Source organism: Lutjanus erythropterus, chromosome 18 (assembly GCF_056507025.1).
Source record: "Lutjanus erythropterus isolate fLutEry1 chromosome 18, fLutEry1.hap2, whole genome shotgun sequence".
Lineage (NCBI taxonomy): Eukaryota > Metazoa > Chordata > Actinopteri > Lutjaniformes > Lutjanidae > Lutjanus > Lutjanus erythropterus.
The window spans coordinates 14,565,892-14,586,929 of NC_139334.1; the positions used below are offsets into that span (position 1 = coordinate 14,565,892).

The window sequence follows — 21,038 nt, forward strand, 5'->3', positions numbered from 1 at the left end:
AAGATATCTGTTATTTTACAGCATTAAGCCAGGGTCAGTCGGGATGGGTATTGATTCACCTGTTCTTCAGTTTGTTTGTGTTGTCTGAATTCTTTCATTAAAAAAACAATTTATCATGGGTTGTGTGACAGTGGCTAATGCATTTCACTATAGATGCAAATCATTTGAGAGTACCAGTTCACTAATGTATTCTGTGGTCTGTGTAATATAATTACAAACAACTTACTTAACTTTACTTTTAAAATACACTACATTTTGTAAAGTGCCTGCGATGTTTACCATGTCTTGTGATTTATTTTGAATTAAACATTTATTTCGCCTAAATGGATACGCGTAAATAAACAATGCACAAGATTTATGATACCAGGGCCTAATTATATAGATGTTATAAATGTAGTGCTAACCACTGCGCCACTGTGCCATGTTTGTGTTTTAGTTTATTCTATAATCATGTTTATTTTATAATGTTATGAGTTGTGATATAAATTGTTGGTGCACTGTCTCAGTGTAAAGTTTTTATGGATCCCAAGAAGAATAGCAGCTGTAGTGCTGTAGCTAATGGGGATCCTAATAAACAGAACTAAACTGTTGCTGTTTTTCTATAAAATGCCATAGGAGTTGAATCTATCATCGTCATATTTTCCCAAGACATGACTGCAAGTTATACTCAGGTCTTTATGAAACCGGTCAATCATTTAGGATGCTACATGAATGTACTTCACTGATATAGCATTTTTGCCACTGTCATTTTCTGTGTGCTGGTTCGTGGTGATGGTCAACTCACCCATCCATCCCCTCTCTTCTCTGCCTCCCTGCAAGCAAGATAACTGGTTTTGGATTTGGCTTCATAAATACAGATCTGCATGTCCACTTTGTGGCCACCTGAGGGAGCCATTGTCCATGCAAATACAGTTGTGAACCTTCTCATAAATTAATGGTCTGGATCTTATATGCACAATTACTCACCCTCTTTTCGTTGCAGTACATCAGTCATAATTATCACACTAACATAAAATTTGAAAATCACACACACACAAAAAAAACATTTTAAGGCTTTAAATACACTTAAATTGTCATATTTTCCTGTGTTTATTCATCCTGACCAGAATGAAAAGGAATAAATGATTAAATGAAATAGATGGTGAATAATTCTCACTTATGATTGTAAAATAGCTCTTCTTTGGAGACCAGGATGTACGATAGGATCACAAAATAAAATATATCACCATTTTACATGGTCAAGTGGTGCTTGTTTTGATTGTGCATTATTCAGGATTTAGGCTGACTTTCAACTTGTGAACAAAAAATGTCATGCTAATGTTTACATGCTGTCATCTAGAGTCAGTCAGTAATCAGATATGGTCCAGTACAGGAGTGTCAGGTATCCTAATTAGATTTACAAACCCAATGGTGCCTTTCAATGGTGGATTGGGTGTCTCCTTCAAAAATCCCCCCAAAAGTTTTAGGTTACCTGCCTCTCAAATATTCATGACTCTCAAGGCAACATTTGCTGTCGTTTCATTGCAGTCAGTGAAGTAGTTGTGCGTGTCCTCAGTTTATCCTCTTATGATTAAACAAAATTACTGTAGTTTCTATGACTTTGACAAGTAAAAGGTAAATATTCCTAACATTGACATATGCTGAACAATTTTATGTAAGTCTACACATTTTCAAGTATAATTTTGCAATCTATGCCTTTTAAATATTGAATGTTGTGAATATACTTGTATAAGAGTTTGAAATGTACCATCACTGTGTTCTCTGTCTGTGAGGGCAAAATAGGCAAATTTGACTTTATGTCTGTGGTGTTAGTCTAAAGTTACATTCTTAATGCTTATCTTCTCCTCTGCTGGGCGACGGGACAGTTATAGAGTAAAACACAGGCAGTAACTTAAAAACAAACAAACAAACTACCTGACACAGGTTCTTACGAGCTGCACTTCAACGCACCTTCAGCTGTGCACGGTCCGTGACGTCAACCGTGCTCACCGGTCCGGAGCGCGAGCACCCAGCCTGTCATCCACACAGACTGCAGCTCCGTCCGTCTCCTCTGTGGTCCTCTCCTGTCCCGGGAAGACAGAAACACCGACAAAGTTGGACTACTGCTACAACTACAACGAGGCATCCGTATGAGGGACTTAAATTCACTGCTGTCGCCCTGAACGTGCATTTGACTGTCTGAAGGATTCGAGTCGTGAGTGTCCCCGCTTTTCCCTAAAAAACTTTTACACTTTTTAGCTAGCAGCCAGTGCTAGAAACCGGTAAACCTGCCTTTCGTTATCCTCAATTTATCATGAACGGAGTGACGGCATTGCTTCGGTCCACACTGTATGCTAACTACGTAGCTATAGTTTTATTTAACGGTAATAATAACAAGTCTTACTTCCATTAGTATAGTGTTAGCTTATTTATAACGGGCTTGAGACTGTTGGTCTCTTGCACAGAGGGTGTTGGTATGTTTTTAAGTCATTTAACGTAATTATAAGGTTGTCTTGAACTGACAAAACAATCTGATAATGGCACAGTTATATATTATTACCTCTTTTCACCTGCATGACATCATAAAAGTCTTTTGTCTTAATAGAAACATAGTTTGGCTTTATTTATAGTATCCCTGATATTATAATCTTTACTTGTTCAGTTTTGTCATATATTATAGACATGAAACACTGAAGTGTGTGACTCCTGTGTGTTCACATACTTATAAACAATAAAGCTTCTGATTATGATAACCTGATAAACATGGTTACATAAGGCTTATTTATTCTTTACTTGTTTGTGCCTAATTCTGCTGTTTCTGACATGCTGCCATTTCTCATAATCCAAAGATCTACCTTGTATGACCCTGTTTTTAAAAGATAACCTGTCTGTTCATCTCTCTTCAACCCCTTGGCCTGTTGCATTTTCCATGTCCCTTTTTGCCTGGTAGAGAACAGGAAACAAGAGGCAGGAAACAAGAGGCGTGTGTGTGTGTCCTGCTTGGACTCTGTGTCCCTTCATGTGTATGTGTGTGTCTGTATATTTATGTTTCCTTCTTTGTGCTCTATGTGTCTCTGTGTTTCATGTGACATGCAATACCCTTCTGATTTGCATGATCTTGCAACTGACGACTGACTTTTATTTGTTAGGCTTACATCTTACTTGACGCGTCTCACCTCGCTGTCTGGATTAGGGTCAAACACTAAGAGGATTTAGGGCTGCAGAGTCAAAGTTACTCACGAGGGAGGGACTAGTTTGTGGTTTGTCAGTGATGCCTTTGCTTTGTGATGCAGACGTTTAGGCCTAAGTGATATACCAGATTGTTTAGAGGTTTGCTTTGAAAGTAGCACAAGAATCCCAAAGCTCTTGGTACATTGAGTAGTGCTGTATATTACAAAGACAGATGATAAAGAATAGATAGAATATGTTCTTTATAGCAAGACGGTGTAGTCATATAGGATTTTGTTTGTCATTTTGAGTGTATTTCCTGTGTGAACATACTGTTATTATTTGGACTTGGACTGAAGTAGGGAACTATGGAAAAACTTTGTGGTTATCAGTCATCTAACAAAGAGAGTCTGAAGACCCCCCCAGCCTTGATCTCACTTGAAAGTTGAAGATAACACACTGGGAAAGTAATTTTATCCTCCTTCCTTCTGGTGCATTTCTTAAACTCCTGATTATGTTGTGTCAATTCACTGGCAAAGGCCCATTGTGTAAGATTTATGGGAATTTACTGGCAGAATATGGCAGAAATGGAATGTAATATTTAAAGTATGTTTTCATACAATTTAATCACCTGAATAATAAGAACTGTTGCATTTTTGTTACCTTTGAATGAGCCCTTTCAATCTACAGAGGGAGTGAGTCTTTTTACATGGAGGCTGCCATGTTTCTACAGTGTCCCAGAATGGACCAAACACTGGGGCCTTTTGCATTTTTTAGTGAGTTTTGTGGTCACCATATGTTTGCAATCTGACAGCTTGTTGCTAGATGCCACTAAATTCTACACACTGGTCCTTTAACAAGGCTACAGTTTGATAATCAAATTATCACCTCTGCAAATTTGCATATGACATATACTGTATGCAGTGTATGTACAGATTTTGAAATTTACAGATAGGGCCTGTTCACTTGTTGCAGCCTGCTCTAGTGAATGTTGCAGAATCAGAATTGTGTATTTTCCTGTTTTCTCTAGTTAGCATCCTGTCAGTGTGAATACAATTCATTGGCTCTGCTTTCTACAACCAAGATTGAAGAAGCTTTGATAATGACGTTTGCCTGTTAATGTATTGTTTGAGTTTTTTGTGCTAGTTAGTGGGTTGGTGCTTCTATGCATGCAATTATCCTTGTGCTTGACTGTTGACCCACATTGGTCAAAGATATCTATTGTAAACAAAGATTATTGCTCAAATAACAAATGGGCTATATAAGAATAAACCTTGGAGATAACAGCATGCTAGGTTGTCTTATCTTTCGTTCACATTCCTTGTAAGAAGTGATACCATTTACTAACATGATTCATGGGGGTTACTAAAATCATCCCAATTATTTCCATTTTAAAGAGATTACCATCTGAGCCTTGCAGTCTTGTGCATGCATTGTGTTTTACATTACATGTCTTGGCTTTTAACTGTAAGTTATTCTATAATAGTTTCCAGTAATACATGTAGTTTTGGAAGTGGGCCGTGGCAATGATTAGGGACTGGGTAGGATGTTCAATTGAAAATGAAAATGAACTAGTTCATCTTTCTGACTTTAGTTAAAGAAATCAAAATTATGAACTACGAATGTGAACTAGTTTATTTTAATCTGTGTGAACTGCAATTTGTGTTAGCTCTTGGGAACTTGCACAACCCTGGTTCCTTGTGTCACTTAATCCCTACAGTGAGAGAGTGCCTAGAGTTGCTGTATTGTATTTGTAAAAAGCCAGATGTAGGTTTATTGATGAGGCATGACATGGGTTTGATAAAGAGGCAGTAAAAGTCTGTCTGCTGTCCTCTTATCACTGTGAGCACTAACATGCAAAGATCTATCTTTTGTTTACAGAGAAAGAAATGATTAACTGCTTTTGTAAAGAAGTTTTTATGTAACACAAAAGAATCAAAATATATTTCAGTTTCTTGTCAGATGAGCAGCATAAGCAATATCATGAACAATATCAGATATATTATCTAACAAAAATATTGAATAATGAAAGACCATCATTGTTCTGCCTCATCTGTGTCCAGAAGAATGACTCAAAACCAACTGGGATGATCACTATAGGTTACCATCTCCACTCGCTCCCTATGGTGGCTCCACTATTATGCCGAGTTTATGTACCTGTTGAACGTTGAGTACTTGATGAAGGCTGCATCAGCAGTTTCCACCACCTATCCACTGACAATTGACCTCAATCCCTAAAGCTAATAGGATACCTGAGAACAACGTCAGCACTTTTGCTTTGAAGACCTCTGTGGTTGTAGGATTAACCATTAATGGCACGCATGTGAAAACACAGCTTTCATATTTCACTGAAGATGGTCTGAGATTGACAACACAAGATTCAGGCAGAAATAATCCACTTGGTTGAACTCTGCATCTGTCAGGGTCTAACTGCTGCTGTCAATTCAGTATAGTCTTCCTGTTTTCTTATCCAGCTGAATGTATAATGCAAAAGCTGTTCATTTTGGCAAAAACAACAGTGATTATGAGAGCCAGCTGGCAGTATGTTCTTTTCTTTGTTAGACCTCCAAATTATTAGATGGTTGATGCTTGAGTTAGAAAATCTACACTCAACAAGTGCACCCCCAAATCTAATAGTCTGATAACATTGTCTCAGGATTAGCAGCTTTAGCTTGGACACTGCACAGGTACATGGACTTGCGATGCTCCAGACTGGATTGTTTGGCTTGGCAGTTTATGTCAGGTCACTTGTGGTAGTGTTGTCCTCAATAGGGAGATCGCAGGAATCCCTCAGGACACGACTCACATTCCAGTAGAAAATCCTCTCTCAGAAGATGAGTAGGAATAACAGGTTAATGGAAAGTAGGGGCTGCAGCTAATAATGATTTGCATTGTCAATTAATCAGCAACCATTTTTTAGATTAATAATTTGGCTGTTTGGGCCATAAAATGTAAGAAAAAGGTCAGAGAATCAGAAAATGTTGGCTTTTTTCTTGAAACATTACTCAAATAAATTATCAAAGATTGATTGATTCCTTGAAGATTGATTATCAAAACAATTGTTGTTTAAATAAATAGTTGACAACTAATCGATTATTTGATTAATTGTTGCACCTCTAATGAAAAGCAAAGCAGCCTTACTAATGGGTCATAAGTGAGTGAGTGCAAATCAATGTAGATCATTTCCATCTTTAGTTTTCGGTGATTTCACTCAAGGTTTTATTAGTTATACCTAGCTACTTTCATATTACTCTGCATGTCAAGAAAAAGATCATTTTGACAAACAAAATATTATTGTGTTAAAAGGATTTTCATGACTTGTAGGGTTTAGTCAAGAGTCTGTGACAACATACACGGATGCAGGAAAATTCTCTCATGCAAATCAGGATCAGGTGCTCAGTAGAAAAAAAACACAACAGTGACACTGAGAAAATTACCTCCACAGGTATAAGTAATTTGAGGGGGAATACCATCCACCTTGTTAGCAAAATTACCAAAATGCATCCCCCTTGTTAACTTGCCACCCTAAACTTGTGTTTGTCAGCTATAAAGAAGAGGTGAAATACATATTGTGTACAGAAATACAAGCACTGGGTAGCAGCCAATTCAGTTTGTTTGAAATTCTTCAGTAAAAATGCAAAACTGCGTACTGTATTTGCATTTCTATTTTAAGGCATATGTGCTTTCCTGTATTCATGTTGCATCTCTTCCCCTCTCCCAGTTGTGTGGTCGTGCTGACTGGAGGTAAGCCATGGAGGATGGGAAGCCAGTATGGGCGCCCCACCCCACAGACGGGTTCCAGCTGGGCATGATCGTTGACATAGGAGCCGACACGCTCACCATAGAACCACTGAACCAGAAGGGCAAGGTGGGTCATCGCGCACTAACACACACAGCAACGCGCACACACCCCCTGCATGACTTTCCATTTACAGGCAAAGTGAGGCCGACTGGGAAAATGGGTGAGGGGCTGATGCTCGTTTTCCTCTCATGTGACTCTTCAGGTTGATCTAAAAAATGGCACTTTTATTGATTGGGTTGTACACATTGGGTGTTTCTTTCCACAAGGAGTGTGCTCACAACATACACAACTGCATGAATTCATAAGTTAGTGTACAAAAACGTCTGTTTTCTGTTATCTTGTAGCAGTCTGAGTAAAGTGCGATTTCAGGTGGAAAGGCGTTGGCACAACAATGTGTAAAATGTGAGAAACATGAGAGACCACATGTACAGAGGCATGAATAAATAAAGAGAGCAGCAGCAGGTGCGCTGATAGTGTTGCCTAGAGGGAGAGCTGCTCATTAGGAGGTAAAGGCCACCTGTTACACCTGAGCCGTCACATGTCCCCAGCAAGCAGCCCTCTGATGTTTACAACAGAGATGGACTACAGTAGTCGCCTCTGCATCTGTTTTGTTTGAAGTGTTCCCGCCATAGCTAACATATAGATCTTTGTCAGATTAGACAGTTTGACTTGTTATAGTAGCAAAAACACAGTGTTACTAATAGACCCTTTTCACAGCAGACTTTTTGACATGAAGTAGTAGGGTAAAACTAATGGGGAGTCTGTAACAACTTGGTATTTCACCCTGGGTTGGTGCCTTAGGCTCTGCGTCACAGTAGTGTGCCTGATAAGTGTTCTTGTTCACTCACTTTGGGTTGTCTCATCATTTTTTTTTTATTAACTAGCTGCAACCTGAACTGTAACCTAAAAAAGCTGTTTATTAACCTAATTGTTGCCTTTATCACAAGTTAAAAATACACACCGAATTGTAACTTCAAACAGAGATTTTTTTTTTCTTTTTTCATTTTTTTGATCATTGATTTATGTAGATATACTTAGATTTGTATTCCTTATGCTGCTGGCACAGCCACAACTGTGACTAGCCTTCCCTACAGATTTTCAAATGACCTTTACATGACTGATAAATTCTCAAGTTGATTATCATAACGTTTTACTGGAAACATGTACAACTAAATAGTGCTTAAATATATTAACATTAAGGTGCACTAAATCATGTCCAACACCAGATAGTTTTCTGATATCAGTGTAAGTTAGTATCTTCCAGCCCAAACATACTTATAAGGCAGACTATCAATTTTCATGTTAACAGATATGAGACCAAATATGTAAATTACATGAACACTTGAACAGTATATTCTGTATGCATTCATACTTGTCATGCACGAAATAAACTCACGAAGCTCACCGAAGTTTGCACTGCTAGGTGTGCTGCAAACCACACCCATCCATGTGAAATAATACATTTTAGGGAGTTCCTTACATTTCTACTTCATGTCAAAATGGCTGCCATGAAAAAGGCCTATTTAATTGTTTCAGGAAGCAATGTCAATAAGCTAGCATGCACAATACCAGGACCCTGGTGCTGGAATGGTTAAAGCAATGCAACTTTATTCATGTTAAGAGTTACACCTGTGTTTGAGCAATCAGAATATCCACCATAAGAACGGTCTATAGACCTTTTTCACAGATGCTATTTTGACATGTAGTAGTAGGGTAAACACAGGTGTTACTAATGATACTAATTAACGTTCTGTTCCACTCATGTCAAACACAGTCAGGGTGCTGCTATTGTGCGTGTTGGCTCATTGGAAAGGTTCTGTGACAGTAAATTAAATGTCATTGGTAACACCTGTGCTTACCCCACTATTTCCGATCAATATGGCTACCATGAAAAAGGTTATTACTAAGTGTGATAACTTATATTTCTCTGGTAACAATTTTGAGAATTATTATGAAAAACTTCTACAGGTACAACATTTTGAAGTTATTTAAAGTGATACTGTACTAAAGCAATTATCTTACCCAACTGACAGATAACTGTATAATGTTTAGACTCTGCACTACACTAAATGACTCATGAAGATAAATGTAAGTTGCACTACACTGAGTTGGAGAAAATCTGAATGAGTCTGAATCTCATTTGGAAAAGCTCTGAACTTTGGACGCTCATGATCACTTATTGCGAAGCATAAACTCTGTCCCATTCAGCGAGGGAATGAAAGGCCCTTTGAGCGGCTTTTTTTTACTGCAGTGTGGGGCTCATTAGTGCCTCATCTCAGTATACAACCCTCAGCATGGCTGCCTCTTCTTCTTTGTCAATTTTATTGGTTCGACATTTCTCACATGGTTATTATTGTGGATGCAGATTGAGCCAAGGCATTGTAACAGGCACACAAAGCAGATTCTGTTTATGCTTACCGCCCATTTGTGGTAATAAAGCATGCATCATAGCACAGACTACACACAAGCAGTGGTACTGATATAGGGAGTGTAGCAAAAGGGAGGAAAAGAGTATTTATTACATTGATTTAAACTATAGGCTGTAATAATGTCACATGGTCTGATTGACTTGATTGGTTCTTCCATGATCAGCACAGAGCACCTCCATCATCTCTTCACCACACACACACACACACCACATACACTCACTTACTCACTCAGGTGTTCAGATCCTGTTGCTCTCCCACCAAATTATTCATTACCCTGCCATGTCTCCCCTTGTTTCTCTCACAGCCGGCTTGTTCCATTGAGTTTATTTCCATTAACTCAGACTCTTAAACAATAGAGTGAGAATATCAGTAACTAATTTAGCCTGGGAACATGTCACACCAAACATCATTACTGTGATCTTTTAAGCATGATGAATCATTCATGTTTATGCATGCTTGCTTAGCTTTTTATGATGTCTAATATGTCTCTTCTTTTTGTGGATGGTAATAAATATCTGTTTTGTGTCATAAGCTTGTCAACAAACAAGAAATAAACAATGAATAATCCTGTAAATAAAGTTGGCATGGATAAGAAAAGACAGTGCCACCAGAAATTACATCATGTGACAGTTACTAGATTTGCAAATTTTGTGCAATTGTGTATTAATGAGATACAAACAATCAGTTAAGTTCTTAACAGTGACTAATAATTAATTAACATCCCTAAAAGTTACAATAAGTAGAGCTGTGCAGAAGTGTCAAAGCTTCATAACTTTTGCATTCAAATTCTAAATCAGCAAATAGTCCAACAAAAACAACATTTTGGGGTCAAAAAGCTGTTTGCTCTTCTGCTTGCTGCACATAATGAGAGGCACTCACATGTATTAATAGGGGGTCTTGTAGCTATCCAACAGCAAATCTTAATTCAAAGCTTCATTTGAATGTAAGAAAAAGACATTCAGTACAGCCCTAACAATAACTAAAACTGGTTGTGTCACAGACATTTCTTGCCCCGATGAGCCAAGTCTTCCCAGCAGAGGATGATGTCAACAAACATGTAGATGACAACTGTAAGTCAACACATATTTGGCTGTCAATTCAATTCGTCTTGTTATGTTTTTTTCTTAACAAGGTCCGTTTTCCCCCCAAAATGTCATTTTATTTCTCTTTTTTGCTGTTTCCTCTGTTTTCAGGTTCCCTTATGTACTTGAATGAAGCCACTCTTCTCAACAATGTCAGAGTGCGGTACAACAAAGACCACATCTACGTATGTTTTCTTCTCCTTCTGTACTAATCTGCATTAGCACAAGTATAAATCCTTTATATGGTGCTTATGGAATGGGATAGATCGCCCCAAAATAATAAAAAAAAAAGATATTTTTTCCTCTAGCCTGTAGTGCTATTTATCCATCTAGATAGTTTTGTTGTGAGTTTCAGAGTTTTGGAGATATCAGGGGTTTCGAAAGTGATTTTGAAGCTTTGAGCACCACAACCCGAGTGCCATCTATGTCCATTACATTCGAGAAAAGGTTGACGTCTCTACAGCTGATATTACTAAAACTTGGCAACTCACACCAAACAGTCAAATAAAAAGCACCGCAGGTAAGAGTGAAAAAATAAAAGTAAAAATATGCATTTTTGACTTTGGGGTGAACTGTCCCTTTAAAGTCATTACTATCCAGTTGCATCATAAGGGGATACTGTAACGGGTTGGGGAACAGAGAGAGAAAGGGATCCCTGTCCTTGCTTCCCAAGGGGGGGGGGAGTACCAGGTGGTAAAGAGGGAAGTGAAGCTAGAAGAGGGTCATGAAGTCAGACTGGCAAACCCAATCCTTATCCCAGTCACTCACTTAGGAAATGAGGGACAGCTGGTAGGTGGGGAAAGCAGGACAGGGAGAAAAGTAAAGGTGTGTCTCAGCAGCCTTCTCTGGGCTCATTTTCACCTCTGTTGTCTCTCATTATTCAATAATTTATACGTATCTTTGCCATTTATTCATTTTTTTTAAATGTAGTGACTCCAGTAATACTTGTATTTATGTCTCTTGCAGACATATGTGGCCAATATCTTGATAGCTGTGAATCCTTACTATGACATCCCCAAACTGTACGGCCCTGACGCCATCAAGTCGTACCGGGGAAAGTCTCTGGGAACTCTGCCACCTCACGTCTATGCTATAGGTGAGAGCTCACATCTTCTAATCACTGTTAAGTAAGGGCGTTATATATACACTCAGTGTCCACCTTATTAGTTACATGTGTACAGTCTAATGCATCTGACCAATAGTTCAATACAACTGTTCTGCCATAGTCCACTTTTAGATTCCTAATGATACGCTTTTGTTGATGATATAGAGGTGTAATTTAATCATGTTTTACCATTGGGGTCATAGTTTCGGTATTATATTCAGAGGTGCTTCTGTTTTTTGTGCCCCCACTTTAACTATGACTTCAGTAATACAGGAAACATGTAATTAGATGTAAATGGTTTTGACACTAAAAACTGAACATTAATAGCTTTGTAAAGATCACTGTTATGGCACAGCTGGTGTATTGGACTGCATTAGCTTGTACAGGTGTACCTAATAAAATGGTCACTCTGTGTCTACAAGCTGACATGATATTACTCAAAAAAGAAAGAAATAGATTTGTGTCTGAAACACATCTAAAACTGATGAGATAATCTAATGGTACTTTCTAAAGAGGGCTATTTTAATCTTTATCCGAATTAATCAAAACATTTTTTTTCTAGTTTTTCAAGTAAAGGTGTCTTTACATTATACGTGCCAGACGTTCCAAGTTTTTTAATTATTATCCAAAAGAGGAAAAAGAGGTGGAAATAAAACAGCACGAAGAAGAAATATGTAAAGTCACTCTAATGTTTTGTGAGCCCACGTGTGGAAGACAATATCAAGTAACACAATTAAGACATTGCACAGTTTATCTTAAAAGTACAGTAATTTTCAGTGTCTTTCAGAAACAATCTTCCAAACACTTCTCACAGTTATTCTTTAAGACAGCTTAACAGTTACACTTGGATTGCATAATTTGATTCTTGATTATTAGACTAGAATGTTAAGTGTTTTTTTTTTTTTTTTAGCTGACAAAGCCTACAGGGACATGAAGGTTCTCAAGATGAGCCAATCCATAATTGTTTCTGGTGAATCTGGTGCTGGAAAGACTGAAAACACCAAGTTTGTTCTCAGGTATGAGCCTTCGTGTGTCATTTGGCATCCCACCTTTGTTTTCCCTTCACGCTCACCTTTCCTATCTGACTGTGTGCTTACAGACTACAAAGTGCTGTAAATCAAAGCACTTTCCAAACCAAGATATGACACTACTGTGCTTTGACTGCACTGCACTGAAAGTTACTGATCATACCTTACAAATATCTCATGAAAAAAGATAATACAGATGAGCAGGTTCAGCATTATCTGTGTTTGCATGTGTTTAACCAACTAAATTCTATTTATCCATATCCATAGCCAGAATGGATGATGCTTAAACAATCAAGTATAGATTTTGACACATTTTATTTGCACTCATATAAAGTCCATTATCTTTACTCTAATACTCATTTCAGCCAAGTACTCACTCAACCCTAATAGATAAACGGCACTGTACAACATTAAACTGGATTCAGTTGCCAATTTCACTGCTGGAAATGATGGCCTTGCACACGCTTGTTGTCAGCTTCCACACTGTTTGCCAGTAGTGTTCCATTATCTTGTGGAGCTACTTTTCAACTACCTGTTACATAGCTCTATTTTTAGAGGGCTACTGCTAACAGAATCGGTCATAAGTACTTTATTACTGTTACTGCAGCAAGCTATTGTACTAATCTTTAAACTGTTTAAACTGTGGATTGAGTTTTAGTGTGAGTGACTTTTTGTCTTTTAAACTGTTTCTCTTCTGGTGATTTAATTTACATATTCATCATTGCTGAATGTCATCGTCATCCTGCAGATATCTCACCACCACATATGGAAGTGGCCAAGATATTGACGAGAGAATTGTAGAAGGTAATAAAATACTAAACCTCAAGCTAACTGTCCATACTGTGTGTACTATATGGGGGCGTATTATCCTGATTCTGTTTTTCCTGTTTCAAATCTCAGCGAATCCCCTTCTTGAGGCCTTTGGAAATGCAAAGACAGTCCGAAATAATAACAGTAGTCGCTTTGGGAAGTTTGTGGAAATCCACTTCAATGAGAAGGTAAAAAATATAATCACTGATTGGTTTCTTAGGTTGGTCTGTAATTTGCTGTGTGTGGAGCAATCTGGTTTTAAGACCTCTCTCATCTTTCGTGTCACCAGAATGCAGTTGTGGGTGGATTCGTCTCCCATTACTTGCTGGAGAAGTCGAGGATTTGCATGCAAAGTAATGACGAGAGGAACTACCACATCTTCTACAGGCTGTGTGCCGGGGCCTCCGAGGACATAAAGAAGAAACTACACCTGGACTCTCCAGACAGCTTCAGGGTCAGTAGGATCAGACAAACAATGTATAATTTGAATTGTGGGTGCTTTTGAAAGACAGGAAATCAACATTTTGAGCTCTTTTTTTATGCAATTAAATTGACTTTTCTGTATTTTTTCTTATTATTTTTGAGTAGACATTGGTTGACAGTTCAATGGAAGCCCACTAGATGTCACATGATCTTATTTAGTGTTGTCAGGGGGTCCTCCCAAGTGAAATTAAAAATCCCTTCAGTAACAAAATATTTCACAATTGAGTTCTTTCAGTTTTGGATGCATTTATCAGCTCAGCAGGGGTGAAATCAGAGAGCATAAAAGTGTTTATCCCAGCCTTTATTTTCTGCTACATGCTCTACAAAACAACAGTTAACCGAACAACAAGCAGCTCAAGCTGTTCCTTTAGATGTTTATCATAGTGTCATTATATCAGGTCCCCAAGGTGACACCCACATCAACAGAGGCAATTACTTCATGCAATTCACCACTAGTCAGCTGTGGAGCAATATTGGAAGACAGCAAAGTAAATCTTTTAGATGATGAAAATCAATACAAATATCCCCAGGAGTTTTGCTACCACGAGTGAAATACATTTATACTGTGTCTAAATTTAATTTATCAAAGTGCTAATTATGTTTTAAGGCTGTTTTTTTTCTCTGTTGCAGTACTTGAACCGAGGATGCACCAGATATTTTGCCAGTAAGGACTCTGATAAACAAATCATGCTGAACCGCAAGAGTCCTGAGGTAATGTCACGTCCTGTTCTGGCTTAATCACTTTAATCCAATACGTGATTACTTTGGACACTTGTGTAACATATGTTTCCCGTATGGCAACATATTTTATATCAAGATCCAAAGGCAAAGAATATATTGTAATTTAACATTTTTGAATTCTTTCCTGAGCAACAAATCATTTAGATACAGTCAGGAGTGAAAGTAGGGCGGCATGGTACAGTACTCTTGCCAAAACCCACATAAACAACTTGTCACGATTGCATTTCCAGCAAGAAAAAACATCTGATAATGTTAGGTCAATCTAAATACAACAGTTATTTTTCTTATAAATACATTCTAAATTGTTCCAGTGTGTTTGTGCCCAGCACAGACCTGTTGGTTTTTAATCCATGCTGGAGGAAACCTAGCTGCCTTTCCAAAACTGTTCAGTTACTGCTGGCCAAACGATGTAATGACAATATCATGTGATGCAGTGCGGCCCAAAAAGATTTCCTCCTGTAAGTTAACATTATGAAAGAAGCAGATACATTTTTTTGAGCATCATAGTCCTTGTAAAATGACTCGTTTCAATGTCAGGATTTGATCCACTCAGTCCAATAACATTTGGAATCCAGCTGCACCATTAAATAATTTTAACTCAAGTAAGTAAAGAGCTGGACTGGATGTTCATCAGTTGTCTGAAGGAAGTGTCCTCTGCGCACTGGCAATAAAAGTGCAGATGTGCATCTTTACTTCCTAAATATACACACAGTGCTACGGTGCATTTGATCTATCATCCCTGTATTTTTCATGTTTTCATGTCAAACCAGCACCAAAGTGTTTTACATTAATGAAAAAAAGAAAATTCATTTATATGCCCAGTGTTCTGAAAAAACAAGTTTACTCTTGTAAACTGTTTAACTGTTTTCTTCTAATTTAAAACAAAACGAGTAGTTTTTTAAGTAGTAGGCTTAAAAAAAATCCATGTGTGTTCAGGTATCCATGAAAAACAATATTGATGAAGGTTGGAGTAGTAGTATCGGCAAAAACTTTAATACACCTTTGCTCGCATATAGCCGATGTATTCTTTTCTCAACCACGATGAGTAAGCACTGGGCTGAAAGCAAATCCTAGACCACATTCCAGGAAATCGGCTGCAAATGTTAAGCGCTATGCAGGAACTGGTCAATAAGAATATTTCATGCCAAGAAATTAGTTCAGGTCTGTGTATGTGTGTGTGTGAGATGAATTATGTATGACATGAAAAAGAACCAGCGCTTTGTCGAGTTGCGCTGCAAAGCCTGTAGGAGATGTGTAATTAATATCATGAAACAATTAGCAGGATAAGTGTGGCATGTTGCTCTCTCAGGGACTAATTATACATGTTCGTTTCACTTCTTGTTTTCTGAGTTAGAATAATATCTTCTTTTATGTAAATCAAAGTTACAGGAAAATCAGGTAAGACAGCGGTAAACAAAGGAGTTGTTTTATATCTTCATAATGGGTTTATTTAGCCTAGTTTGTAAAGAGAAGTGCAATGATCTGAACTTGTTTCTTACCTTAGAGGCCAATCATGACCTGTATTCTTTGATTTCTGCATTGAATTCACTCTTACTTATGCTTTTACACTGAAATAGTGTAATTTAACTGATCAAATGATACAGGTGTTTTGTTTCAGTAAATTCAGAGGCAGCTGGTGTTACATTAATGGTGCTTTGATTTCATTGTCTCCCCACCACCCCCGCTTTTTAACTGCTTTCTGTATTTATCCTTTAAAAGCGCATGCTATTTGTATTTTCCTCTTAAAATATTGAATCATAGGTGCAGATTATTTCCCATTTTACATTTGTAAAAGACAGTATTTTAGCCACTAATTTCAATGAAATGAAGGGCTTTGTTATGGATGTCAATTAAATATTATTTTTCAAAGGGTGTGTTTTTAACATGCTTACTATGTTCCTACAAAATCAGTAATAGTAACATAATGATGGGAACACTGTAAGCTGTGTGGTTGTAAATACATTGTGTTATTAACATGTTGCTAATTCAGTCATTGTACATCTGTCTGTCCTTCCACGTGTCTGTTATAAAGGACAATAAGGTGATGTTTCCTTTCTTATCAGGGCTTTTGTGCTCCCTGCTCTTTATCCTGTATTTTTCCTAAAGTAAACACTCTCTCAGGTTTTACATACTGCTGTTTGTAGTGCAAACAGGAAATACGAGAGCATGCTTCCTCTTCCTCTGCATGTGTCTGCCAGATTTGGTTAGGTTGGGGCTGGGTGTTGCTTTAATAGAAAAATACAAAGGGTGTTTGCTTATTCAGCTTTTTCATACAATACAGGGCTGCACAATTATTGTATGTTTTCCATAGTTCACAACCAATATTTGTTAAAAAACAGACTCACTGTTTTTGGATACAATAAAACACGAAAAATATGCAATTTAAGTATTTTGTTCCCCTAAATACAAGAACTGTGACGTGTATTTTGTCTTATAGTATAATCAGGACTGTATATTTTTTAATAATTGTGCAGCCTTTGTTAATTGTCACTGTATGATTAATGTAAGGAATCTTTAAGTGTTGTGTACCAGTGACTTTTCACTTTGCATGCCTGTTTTTCTGCTTTCATCATTCCTGAGATGTTCCTAGATATTACATTGGCTTTGTTTTTTCTTAGGTTACTACTACTACAGTACACATTTGGAGACAAGGTTACTGTAGCAGAGCAGCTTTAGTTCATAGGATGGTGTGCTTGCTGTGTACTGCTAGTGGAGGCTCTTTTAACACATGAATGTAAAATATTTTTGTTTGTTGGCTTGTTGGGTCCCCTCTAATTCAATATAGAATCAGATTTACTCAACATTCAAGGCCATTTGAATGAAATTGCAAAGATATAGAAAATAGATTGGCATCTTGTTTGAGTAAATTGTGATTTGAATTGAATTCTCATACTTAATATGTTTCTTTCCTGATCTGGTCTCTTTCTGACTCGCTCATCTGTTTTGCAGCATGTAAAGGTCGGTGCTCTGAAGGACCCTCTTCTTGACGACCAGGGTGACTTCAACAGGATGTGTGTGGCCATGAAGAAGATCGGCCTGGATGACACTGAGAAGCTGGATCTGTTCAGGGTAGTCGCTGGAGTTCTGCATCTGGGCAACATTGACTTTGAAGAAACTGGAAGCTCCTCAGGTTAGACAGATGCTGTAATTTCATAAACTTGTGACATTTTCAGTCCAGCAGCAATGATTAGTCAATTAATCAGTTAGTTGTCCACTATTAAATTAATCACCAAGTATTTTGATAGTTGATGAAGCTTTTTCGGTCATTTTTGAGGAATAATGTCAAAATTCACCTTTTCAAATCTAAGTATTTTCTGGTTTATTTATAGATAGATAGATCAACTGTCCTTGGATGTCACCACACTTTAGTCTTAAACATTGATTAAGAGTTAGCCTCTTTATCAATGTTTTTTTTTTACCTTTGTTACCCTGGTAACCTTTCTGTGCAGTCAAAGTCTCTGGATTAAATTCATGCACTGATACACAGCGCAATAAATGATCCTCTCTCTGACTGTATTAAGTTGATTTTTTTTTAAGGCTTGTGTGTCTGTTGCAGGTGGTTGTGTCCTGAAGAATCAGTCAGGCCAGAGTCTGGAGTACTGTGCTGATCTGCTTGGTCTGGACCGGGATGATTTGCGTGTCAGCCTCACAACCAGGGTCATGCTCACTACAGCAGGGGGCGCCAAAGGAACAGTTATCAAGTATGAACAACAGCAACTCAGTTCCAAAGATCTGTGACCCCTTGGCAGCTTCTTTTGAAAATCCTTTTGTTGAGGAAAAAAAATGATCCGATCCTCTTAGTTCCTTCAGAAGTCACTGTCATTGTTTACTGACAATTGAACTCTCAGGAAGTTCATGACACAGTTGTTCCAAAAATAGCCAATAATCTCAGACAGAGATGAACCCAGTAGAATTTAATCAACATGGGGAGTGGATTGCGTGATGACAACAACGATGAAGAAGACAATGAAATTAAATCCTGACACTGAATCAAGCCTTTTATTTTATGGTCTTATTATAAAGAATAGTAGATATTAGTATTCCTTACAAGCAAATGCTCTGTGACTTTGTCTCAAACACCACTGCTAAATCACTCACACCAAACTCCAGTGAAACAGGGTCACAGTAGGCCAAACATAAAGGGATTTTGGGGGTATTTTGCTTAGGTAAACTCTATTTCTCTGTGATTGCATGTGGTGCAGTATTGGCACTGCTCTTGTGTACTTTGGTGGTGATGTGGTGTTTGAGCGATGGGGCCAGGTTTGGTAGATTAATATTTCAGCAGGGCCAGATGCTGGCCTGGCCTGGAAGTGTTTTCTCCACATAAATAATGCAGCCTGTATCTGAAGAGGCAGGCGAGCATGGCTGCAGTACAGTAAAGGCCCAGTGTCTGGGGAGCAGGTGGAGCAAAGGGGGCCTGGCATTGTCATTAAGCCCCAGACAGATCCACCCTACCCCTGGGAGGTTGAGGGTTACAGGGGGGGGGGATATCAGGGATGACTGAGTCTCTAACTAGAGTGCATATGAAACATTGCAATGGATAAAAATGCCTGTCACTGAGACAAACTGTAACAAAATCGTGGTTTTTCTAAGATTTACTACTATTCTCTGTCTGAAAGAGCTGCCTTAACCATAGAATAGGTGAACTACTCCTGTTTGAAATACATGAGGTTTTTTCTTTTCTCTTATGCGGACTAGATAGGTGAAATACCAAAAGTAAAAAGTGGGCAACTCTATCATAGCAAAAGAAAGACCTTTTTAACTTTAAATTGACCTTCCTCCCAGCTGGGACAGCTGAGTTGAACTCTGGGTCACTGTGGAACTGCACTTTGTCCACACAGTCAACCCCTCTTAATAATTTAAAAATAAATTGTGTTAGAGTGCCATTTGAGAGTTGAGTAGAGTTCAAGGTTCATGTTTTAGTTTTAATACCTTGTTTCAGACTCAGAAACCCTCATTTTTAAACAAGCTTGGCTGCAGATCAGAAGAGGAAGCGGCACTATGCGGCAAAAAGTGTCATATCAACACAGCTGAACTTTTGCTGCCACATGAAAATTGGGTTGATTAGAAAAAAAATAAAACAGAGAGGTTTAATAAGAGACTAGCATGTCCCAGTTTCGGACTGTCTCTCACTGCCCCACTTTGTCTTTCCCTCCAGGGTGCCTCTAAAGGTGGAACAAGCAAACAATGCCCGTGATGCCCTGGCCAAGGCAGTGTACAGCCGCCTCTTCGATCATGTGGTCAAACGAGTGAACCAGTGTTTCCCCTTCGAGACTTCCTCCAACTTCATCGGGGTGTTGGACATCGCCGGGTTTGGTAATGAACTGCAGTTACTGTTCAATAAAATGTGAAAGTTTTAATTAGTGTTCCTACATCCAGACAAAAATATTCAAACAAGGCAATAAATATCACTGGAGAGTACAAAGGAGAAAAGTCTGTACACTGTAAGGCTCCAGATAAATATTTTAATTCTCTTTTGGACATCCTACTAATGCAATTCCTACAGCCTCCTCCAAACTTGTCTCAAAAATGTTCAGGAGGACGGCCTTTTCATATATGGTGTTATCTGTGTTTGATAATTTCACTCTACATCACTTATAATATCTTTGCAGACTGGCTGCATTTTGCTGGTGTGTAGGTGTCACATTTTTTCATTAGTTTGTTTAGAATTCAGCCTGCTAAAGAGACACTTGTCTGTGCAGCTTGTTTCTTAATATAAGTACCCAAATGCATACACACACTTCATTACCAGGGCTCATGCTTGAGAATTAATTTCCCCCGACTGCCGTAATTAACACAGGCTTTGCAGAAATGTTCATTTTGAGAAATTAATTGAAATACCTCCTGCTTCTCCTGTTTTTCTCCCTCCACTCAGAGTATTTTGAACATAACAGCTTTGAGCAGTTCTGTATCAACTACTGCAATGAGAAGCTGCAGCAGTTCTTCAATGAGCGTATTCTCAAAGAGGTGGGTCGGCAGCGTGTGAATTAACCGCTCACAACCTGAACTTAGTGACTCTTATACAAGCCAGGAGGTAGTGGTTGGCACATTACACTTCTCTGTCTTTCTCTTTTCTGTTTGTCTCACTTACATTCTCCCTCCTCTGTGTCTCCTGTGCTCTCTTATTAGAATGCTAATTTCTCAAGGGACATGATGAAGCTTGTTTCTCTCCTGTGATCTCTTAACGTTATTCTCTTCCAAGGTCTCCAATTAAGGCGCCACAATTCTGGTTTAGGCCTCTTTCTCATTATCTGAATTGTGTAGTTGATGTTTTTGTTTGTTTTTTGAGGTGGATGATGTTCTGAAGCCACTCAGGAAAATGTAAACTGATTTTGTATCAGGAAATTTTCAGAATGCTGTTTTAAAGGTTAACTAATGTATTTTTTCAACCTGGGCCCTATTTTCTTATGT

At 38.2% G+C, this 21,038-nt stretch overlaps 1 protein-coding gene across 1 annotated transcript in view; it reads left to right on the top strand.

Annotated features, from left to right (window-relative positions):
• The first annotated feature begins 1,984 nt into the window (after positions 1 to 1,984).
• The window catches only part of myo6b (myosin VIb), a 56,034-nt gene continuing 36,980 nt past the window's right edge, over positions 1,985 to 21,038 (top strand). Inside the window, exons 1-14 of the mRNA XM_084741907.1 lie at positions 1,985 to 2,194; positions 6,869 to 7,015; positions 10,379 to 10,448; positions 10,572 to 10,645; positions 11,427 to 11,556; positions 12,476 to 12,581; positions 13,342 to 13,397; positions 13,494 to 13,591; positions 13,693 to 13,857; positions 14,517 to 14,597; positions 17,577 to 17,757; positions 18,184 to 18,328; positions 19,786 to 19,943; positions 20,503 to 20,594. Coding sequence (XP_084598033.1) covers positions 6,899 to 7,015; positions 10,379 to 10,448; positions 10,572 to 10,645; positions 11,427 to 11,556; positions 12,476 to 12,581; positions 13,342 to 13,397; positions 13,494 to 13,591; positions 13,693 to 13,857; positions 14,517 to 14,597; positions 17,577 to 17,757; positions 18,184 to 18,328; positions 19,786 to 19,943; positions 20,503 to 20,594 — 1,473 coding nt within the window. The 5' untranslated portion in view covers positions 1,985 to 2,194; positions 6,869 to 6,898. The remainder of the gene's footprint in view (positions 2,195 to 6,868; positions 7,016 to 10,378; positions 10,449 to 10,571; positions 10,646 to 11,426; positions 11,557 to 12,475; positions 12,582 to 13,341; positions 13,398 to 13,493; positions 13,592 to 13,692; positions 13,858 to 14,516; positions 14,598 to 17,576; positions 17,758 to 18,183; positions 18,329 to 19,785; positions 19,944 to 20,502; positions 20,595 to 21,038) is intronic.